General features: G+C 37.0%; 1 protein-coding gene across 1 annotated transcript in view; it reads right to left on the reverse strand.

The window, feature by feature from the left end:
• ATP2C2 (ATPase secretory pathway Ca2+ transporting 2) overlaps positions 1-9,408 on the reverse strand; it is a 629,254-nt gene that overhangs the window by 377,710 nt on the left and 242,136 nt on the right. The window contains exon 7 of the mRNA XM_044081473.1: positions 3,964-4,072. Within this exon, the coding sequence (XP_043937408.1) occupies positions 3,964-4,072 (109 nt within the window). The remainder of the gene's footprint in view (positions 1-3,963; positions 4,073-9,408) is intronic.

The following is a 9,408-nucleotide window of genomic DNA, read 5'->3' on the forward strand; positions in this document are numbered from 1 at the left end:
GGGAGGAAGAGTAGGAGCTTAGTTTTCTTAGGGTTGAGAATTAATTTGTTGTCACAAAGCCATGCCTCTATGGTGTTGAATGATTCTTGGGTAGTAGAGTGGAGGTCAGATGGATTGTCAGCAATGGTGATGACTGTAGAATCATCAGCATGTTATACAAGTGTGGAGTTGGGACAAGAATTGTAAAGTAGGTTGGTGAAAATATTGAAGAGCAGTGGCCCCAGTATGGATCCTTGGCAAGCACCCACTGGGACGCTTAGTGGGGGGAGAAAGAGCAAAGGGCCATTTAACAGTTTGTTGGCAGTTAGAGAGATAGCTGGAAAACCAGGATATGGTGGGAGGAGAGAATCTTAGGTAAGAGAGTTTGTCTAGCAGGAGGGGATGGGAGACAGTGTCAAAGGCTTTGGACAGGCCGAGGAACAGACATGAGACTAGTTTATTATTGTCATGGGCCAGTGATACAGAATTAATGAAGGATATTAGTGCAGTTGTAGTGCTGTGTTTTGGATGAAATCCATGCTGTGTGTGTGTTAGAAAATACAGTAGTAGGAAGGGTGTAAAGTTCTAGCTTGTTACTGTATTACAGTAGAAGGAATGGGGTAAAGTTCTAGCTTGTTACTGCATTACAGTTTAGGAAGGGTGTACTGCATTACAGTAGCAGGAAGAGTGTAAAGTTCTAGCTTGTTACTACATTACAGTAGTAGGAAGGGTATACATTTCTAGCTTGTTACTGTATTACAGTAGAAGGAACGGGGTAAAGTTCTAGCTTGTTACTGCATTACAGTTTAGGAAGGGTGTACTGCATTATAGCAGTAGGAAGGGTGTAAAGTTCTAGTTTGTTACTACATTACAGTAGTAGGAAGGGTATACATTTCTAGCTTGTTACTGTATTACAGTAGAAGGAAGGGTGAAAGGTTCTAGCTTGTTACTGCATGACAGTAGTAAGAAGGGTGTAAAGTTCTTGCTTGTTACTTTATATAAAGGTTCAGGCATAAATGGAGAGCAATACATTTAGTGTACGTGATCCTTGTTAGATAGAATGGGACAGTGGGATGATTCATGAATGCCTACACTAAATGTATGCTAACTGTACACTGAATACACATGATCTGTATTCAAGAACATCTCTACCACATTTTTAATGCTCTCTATTTACTCATAACGATTATACTAAGTGTTCACATAGTCTATATTTTGTGATAACCTTTATAAATCCCCCTCGATATTTAAGGCTGTAAGAAAATCAGTAGGAAAACTAAAATTAGGAGGAAGAAAGGGGGAGTTATGCTTGTGTTTTCTATTCACTCAGAAAGGTGTACACTTAGTGTAGGAGTTCATGAATCAAGACCAGACTGTTTAGCATATGCTAGGGCTGAGTAAGGTTAAGGCAATTATGTTTACTGTATGCAAGGTTATAAGTACAGGTATGAAACTCAGTATTTAGTGTATCCCAGATCATGAGTAAGGATGAGGCAGTATGTGTTTTGTATGCTACATTATGAATAAGGGTGAAGCAGTATGCAGGATATAAGTAAAGGCAAGGTGGTATTTGTTGCATATACTATAGTAAGGTGAGGGAAGTCTGTTTAGCATATGCTAGGTTATGAGCAAGGGTGACACAACATAAGTTATGTTATGAGTAACAGAGTCTGTGTTTACCATATGTTTGGCTGACTATGGACAGGGCACTATGCAATGTGCAAGGGGGATAGAATTTTTAACACTTCCTAGATTGTGAGTAATGGTGACTTAGTATGCTTAGCACATGCAGGATTTTGAGATAGGGTAAAGCAGTATATTTGCATATGCTGATGTAGGCATTGGGGAGCATGTTCAGCACATGCTAGCTTTTAGGAGTATGATTAAGGTAGTTAGTTTTGTATATGCTACAACATGACTCAGGTTGGGGCAGTGGCAGGTTGCACAGAAAGATGGGACAGTATGTTGGATACACTTGGCTATGAGTACATTTGGGGGAGTATGTTTTTGTATGGGGCACTGTTATGAGTAAGGATAGGACAGTATATATAACACATGCTGGGATATAGCTAACAGTAATGCAGTATGTTTGGTATGTCCTACATTATATGTAGGAATGGAATGGGGCAGTATGTTTGGTATCAAGCAATATACTTCCATGTGCTAATATAAGGATGAAACAGCATATTTAACATATGCTATGCTATGAGTAAGGGTAAGACATACTGCATAATGTGTGTTAGACAAGTTAAGGGTAAGACATTGTGTGTGTAACATGTTTTACATTAGAGTTGAGACAGTATGTTTAGTATATGCTAGGTTATGTGCAAAGGTAAGGAGGTATTTTTAATGCATGGTAGATTATGTATAAGGGTAAGACAAAACAAAGAAAATACACATGTGCATGAAACACAAACTAAATAACCTAGAAAGGTGCACAACCAATACAGACTGCAGGACACCGACGTGAGTTAAAAACTGTCTAGAACTCGCAACGTTCCCGTCATGAACAGAGTAATCAAAAGGCTGGCAACAAATGAACTTCAAACAGTGTGCATTTTTTTGCTTAACTATGTTTTGGATTTTAATTACTCACTTTTCTCCCTACATTTTATACTTGGACTTCATTAGAACACCATGTTCCTGTGATTAGTGAAACATTCGGCTTGTCATTGGTAGGTGGTGGGCTTAACCAGAGTGTCTCTCTGATGTGAGCTCCATGGACTTCCTGTAGCTTTTTGTAATACTTAATAATCACAGTTTTGTGACTCCGATTACTGGGGACAAGGAACCATGGTTACTGTGAATAACGGTAACACCATGTTTAACATATGATAGTCTGAGTAGGGGTGAGGCAGTATGTTTAGTATATGCTATGCTGTGTGTTTAAAACATGATAGCTTATGAGAAGAAGTGAGGCAGAATGTTTAGTACATGCTGTGTCAGGAAAATGAGTATGAGAACATGTTTAACTTATGCTAGGTTATTCTGAAGGGTGAGCAAGATATTTAGCATATGGTATGTTAAGAATAAGGTAAAGTAGCATGGTCAGCATGCACTAGATGATCTGCAAAGATGAGGCAGTACATATTTAGCAGATACCAGGATATGAGTAAGGATGGAGCAATTTGCCTAGTGTATGCTTGTTTATGTGAAAAAATGAGGTAGTACCTTTTAGCACTTGGTAGGTTATGAGGAAGAATGGAACAGTATGTTAATGATATTCTAGGCTGCAGTAGGCTGAAGCCGTATGATTAACACAGGTTAATGTAAGGGATGGGGCAGTATGTTCAGCATATGCTAAGTTAGGAGATGGTATACTTAGCAAATGTCAAGTTTTGTGTATGGGTGATGCATGTTTAATATCCACTATGTTATTAGTGCCAATGAGAGGGTATGTTTAGTGTATGGAAGGTTATAACTGCTAGGTGTAATACTAGGTATGAACATCCTGGGGCAGTTGTCACAGGTGAGCAGTTTAAAGAATAAAGCAACAAGTGTAAAAGGGAGAGCTACTTCTTAATGTGTATAATAGTTGTGGTCTGTGAATGCAAACAGGAGTAATATTAGGCTTTAAATCCTGGCAAATAAGTCGTCATTCGGCATTTCCGGTTAGGGGTCACCACAGCGGATCTCCGGTCCGCTTATAATTGGCAGTGATTTTTATGGTGTTGCATTGCCAGCCTGGTGCCCAACCTTCAGAGAAGGTAGACCCACACATGCATGCACCTACCTGCATGTCTTTTAAATTTCAGTCAATCGCAGGGAGGACATGTACACTCCACACAGAAGGCACTCCAGCAGAGAATCAAACCGGAGAGCCGCTTGATGTGAAGTGATTACGATAATAAGGCTACAAAATGTTATACATTCTTGTTTCCTCTAACAGTCTGTGTTTCATGTTTTCTTTTACAACCATTAATATTTTAGCTTATGCTCACACATGATAATTCTTGCATGTTATGTGTTTTGAGAAATACTCACCTCAATGAGTCTGATATCTGCAGGGATTCTGTCACCAACTGAAAAAGACACAATGTCACCCAGAACGAGTTCTCTGGCTAACACATGCTGTAGTTTTCCTTCCCGTATGCTGTAGTTAATGTAAGAGACACAAATACTCAGTTCAGAATGTATTCCAACATATGGTGCTTAGTAAAATAATACTTTTGTTTAAAATGTATCCTGTGAAAAAATGGTAAATATACAGTCAGTTGAAAACACTTTTTTGGAACAACATAACTGAATCCACTCTACTCTTTATGAATTTAAAACGTTATAGTTGAAGGAATGTAATACAATTAACAGGCAAGTTCAATGCACCTGAATTTTACTAATCCTGTTTCACCACTCTTTTTTTCCTTTGGTGACTCCTTCCTGAACTGCTGTTCTGACCAGATATACCACTACTAGTAGCAGGAAATGCAACATAGTTTGGTTCCAACAACGGTGTGCTAACTTACTATGATGCAATATTAAGATAACTAAGTTGACAGAGAGAGCAGAAAGTAATAATGTGACTGACTGCATTAGAATGTCATTGTTTTTTTTTGCTTTATTTTCAGTACACGTGTCATCTTATCAATTACCAGCTGAGCTGTCCTTCCCATTTCTAATTTATTTTTTAACAGTTATCCTGCCTTACAGATTTAGACACAAATATGGAGCAAAGCTAAATTTTCAGGATACTGCCTTCAGAGTAAAATGGCAGAAATACCAAAGCACTTCCTGTCAGACCAGACCTATGGTTCATTGCACTGACTTCATAGGTTGGATTACAGAACACCCAGAAATGTCAAAGCCCTGGCCATGCTAAGAATATCCTTGACAGATTTTAATGCAGACTAATTAGATGTTCTATTAATTTTACTTAAAATAACCTTTCTTAATTAATTTAATTGGTCTAACTTGAATTGCAAACACATGCATAATATTTATTGGTACCAAAACTTTAGAATGCCTACTGTCTTTTTAAGTATGCCATGAAATAATACAAAACAAGAAAATCCGATTGCACTAAAATACCATTCAGATAAATGCAAGCAAAATATATTGGTTACTGACATTCTAGCATTAGTGTTACAATGAACAACTTTCTTTGAAGCATGCAAGGGCTGAAGTCATCATTTTTGTAATCAAACTGTGTGCAACCACAATCAAGGAAGTGAAACACAAGCACAAAAACTTATTGATGTGGTACAGCCTTTTTGCAGGCAGAACTGCTTTCAACAGAAACTAGTTTTTCCTGTGCACACAGGATGGTAAACAATGAGATGAAATTTGTAAATGAATGACTGCCTGAAAACCGTAAATCAGTGTTAACTGTAATAATGATTATATGACCAGTTAAAATTCAATCTAATGCCGAACTAGACTTCTTACAAACAATGAGTACTAAGGATTTAGACAACTAACAATATTGCAGACGTGGTTATATGTTTCTAAAATTCAATTTAGTGCAAAAATATAACTTACTTTTCGCCAGCAAAGAAAAAGAGAAGGGAATGCAGAGCAGAAATAATAGCAACACTAAAAGTAGATGGTAGGCCCAAGTGTACTAATTTATGATGATGCAAAGGCAAACAAGCAAGAAGAATCTTCAGGAAATGCTGGTGTTTCACTGTGTCTGAAGGAAGAGACTTTGCCAACAGAAAATAGGAAATCCTCGTCCCTCTTCAGAGACAGTGAGGCATCACTGAGAGCACTGCATGCAGTTTTGGTGGGACACTGTCTATAATGACACAGATAAGATGGGGATGATTGAAAATGAGGTACAGACACTTGAAATGAAAACATCCTACTTTTTTTTATATAAATATGTATGTATGTGTGTATATATATATATATATATATATATATATATATATATATTTACTATTAAAATCTCGAAAGTTAAAAAAAAAATAGGTACTTATGAGCAAAGTGTTTCGCCGAAAGTACACATCACCTAACGACCCTAATGTCGAAAAACAGCTGTTAATGCTGAAAATGTCGAACACGACATTTTCAGCACTTAACAGCAATCCCACCCTTCCCTTAACTCCCTAACTAGGAAACCTACCATCCTGTTTATGCAGGGGGGCAAGCCCCCCTGCACACCCCTGGTGGGGCTGTGCCCCCCACCCCCCTAACTCTATATTCCAACTCTGAGATCGCACTACAGTGAGGAAAGGGATGTATTTCCCTTACTGCCCTGTACCGCGATCCCTGTACATAATCAAACATTATATTTGTGAATGCACAGACCATTCGAAAATATTCCGTTTGATTACATGGCCGGCACACATATGAACTATTCGAACATCTGTAGTTCGAATAGTTCATAGGTGTGCAATGCTACGCCGACTTTATAATAGTAAACCATATATATATATATATATATATATATATATATATATATATATATATATATATATATATATACACATATGGATTCGTATCACGTCACTGAAAGACCATTTCACTGACACTCATTTCACTGAGTCCAAATCACCTAAAGTTCATTTCACCTAAAACTCATTTCAGTGACAAGTAGTAAGTACTCTAAGGCAAGTCAAAGGTATATGTCCTTTTTCCCACTGTACTGCGATCCTGGTATTAGTATATATACATATATATATATATATATATATATATATATATATATATATATGTACATATATAGGTAGGGGGTGTCTGTGTGTAAAACAAAACCAGAGAACAGAAAATGAAATGAAGTAGAGGGGCTACACCCCCCTCACACCCCCCAATGTGGGGGGTGCCCCCCACACCTCCCAAAACTATATATACTAACACCAGGATTACACTACAGTGGGGAAAAGGACATATACCTTTGACTTGCCTTAGAGTACTACTTGTCAATGAAATGAGTTTTAGGTGAAATGAGTTTTAGGTGAAATGAACTTTAGGTGATTTGGTCTCAGTGAAATGGTCTTTCAGTGAAGTGATACAAATCCCTATATATATATATATATATATATATATATATATATATATATATATATATATACACACACACACACACACACACATATATATATATATATATATATATATATATATATATATATATATAGATATATGGGTTCCCTTCGGAATATCGAAATTCTAAAACCTCGAAATTCTAAAACCTCGAAATTCATATGGTTGACACCATATGATCGAAGTTTTAGATCTTTAAAATTCTGAATGGAGGTCTGCATACAGCGCAAAACAAGAGATTTCCATTTTCCTCCCTGTAGTGCGATCTCGAAGTTGGTATATTTAAGTAGCAGAGGTGTGGGGAGTAAAGGGGGGTTTGCCCCCCTGCAGAAATGTTGAGAAAGTGTTTTTTTTTTTTTATGTTGGATTTATTTTGGAACCTCGACATTCTAAAACATCAATCATATGGTCTCGGTCATATGAAATTCGATATTTCAGAAATTCGAGATTCTGAAGTTAATATATATATATATATATATATATATATATATATATATACACACATATATATATATATATATATATATATATACACACATACATACATTTATATATATATATATATATATATATATATATATATATATATATATATATATATTTTGTCATTTGCCATGCTTTTGACCAACATGTCTCTAAGGGTGTAGGAAAATCAGTCTATGTCAGTGAACTTAGAAGTAAGGGTATGGCAAACCTGGACTAGTAGATGAGAAATCAGAAATTCACCACTGATCTGACACCTATGTCTCTAATGGACAGAAGCAGCCATTAAATCATGCTCTAACTGACGAACACCCCTTAAAATAACCTGTAAAGCATGATAACTCATGGGATACATTTGGGTTGCAAGGCTAGGCTTATAAAAGCCCCAGTGGTCATTACTTTTTATATACCTATGATCTAGTTAAGCTCACTGGGCACTAATGTCCCTTTTCAGGGGTGACATGGGAACACTAAGTGACCTGCTTAAAGTCATACTGTAGGCAAGTGGAGATAGACAGAATCAAACCCTGTACCTTTGACTTCAGGAAACGAATCATTAACAGCTAAGATTTCATTGGTTTTCATGAGGTATTAAATGCTTTGAGACATACAAACATGGAATAAAATGAGTCAGTATGGTTAAAATGTTACTTTTGTGAGTGGCATGATGAAAAATGTTAAGCAACTTAAAAGAATCAACATCAGAAATCTCTGATTAATACAAATGAGTACTATACCTGTGGTGGACAGGTCATTGATGACACATGCCAGGGAGGTAATAAATAGTCTTCTCATAAACAGTATAAGATCAGAAACTGAATAAATTCAAGAATTTACAGTAAATTCAAGTAGCTCACAGGAAAACATTGCGAATGATTTGATAAGCAGAATCAGTGGATTATCTGGTAGACAATGAAATATGCAGACAACTTGGGTAAAAAGGTCATCACCTACCATCAAAGGCCATGCTCCTCTGACACATAATGGCCACATACTTAGGTTAAATACAAACACAGTAATGAGCTTAATGCACATCAGGAAAAGAACAGACTGTGCAAAGACACAAGGAACTATAGACCCTTCGTGGAGATGATGGAAGTTTAGTGGAAATTATAAAAATGAAAGGCTATTATCTGCAATTTTAAGCAGACTGTTGTCACACCAAGAGTTGGAGAGTCTCTAGTGAGTAATAAAAGGTGTCAATGGCATGTATAAGGTAAAAGACTGACTGATGTGTGTATAGAGTGGAGAGTTAGCATTTATTTGTTGGGATTTTCTCTCTTTGTTTGCCCAGTTGTCTCAGAAACAAAGATGTTGGCCTCTTATTGTGTAGATTATTGGTACTGATCACTGTCCATTTAATAATAAGGAGATCCTTTCTATCCTGACAAAAAAAAAATTTGTAGTTCAAATATTTTGGAGGGGGGAGGGGTTGATGCAGCTGACAACTGAGTATCAGCCAAAATCCTGGACTAGTGTGCCCTCGGTGTACCACAGCAACTGTTTGTATAGTCTGTAATTTGACAATATCAAAAAAGGAACAGCATGTCCTGCCATAGCTAGGTGAGTTGATGCCCTGGGCAATCCCCATATTCTGCCCCCCAACTCAAAGTTTAGGACCAAAACAAAAAGATTTGCTGTAACTCCTTGCTACACTGATATATACACTCAAACTACAAACACATTCATTTACCCAGCAAATAACATTAGCCTTGGCTACTTACATGAATTTTATCACTGCATTCACATCTGATCAGTGACTTTACTGAGGAACTTGTGTCCAGGGCAGCTGATCCTTCACACCACTCTGTGCTGCTTAAGAATCAGACCACTGAATGTCATCAGGATGGCTGTCTTTCTTTTCAATTATTTTACAAACCTCCATGTTCTTTCTTTTCACTGGCTGCCCTGGTATCTTACCTCATGATTAATGTCTGTCGACTAGCTTGACTGAGAAATATATTT

This window comes from Protopterus annectens, chromosome 8.part0 (assembly GCF_019279795.1).
Source record: "Protopterus annectens isolate FY-2018-M chromosome 8.part0, PAN1.0, whole genome shotgun sequence".
NCBI classification, from domain to species: domain Eukaryota; kingdom Metazoa; phylum Chordata; order Ceratodontiformes; family Protopteridae; genus Protopterus; species Protopterus annectens.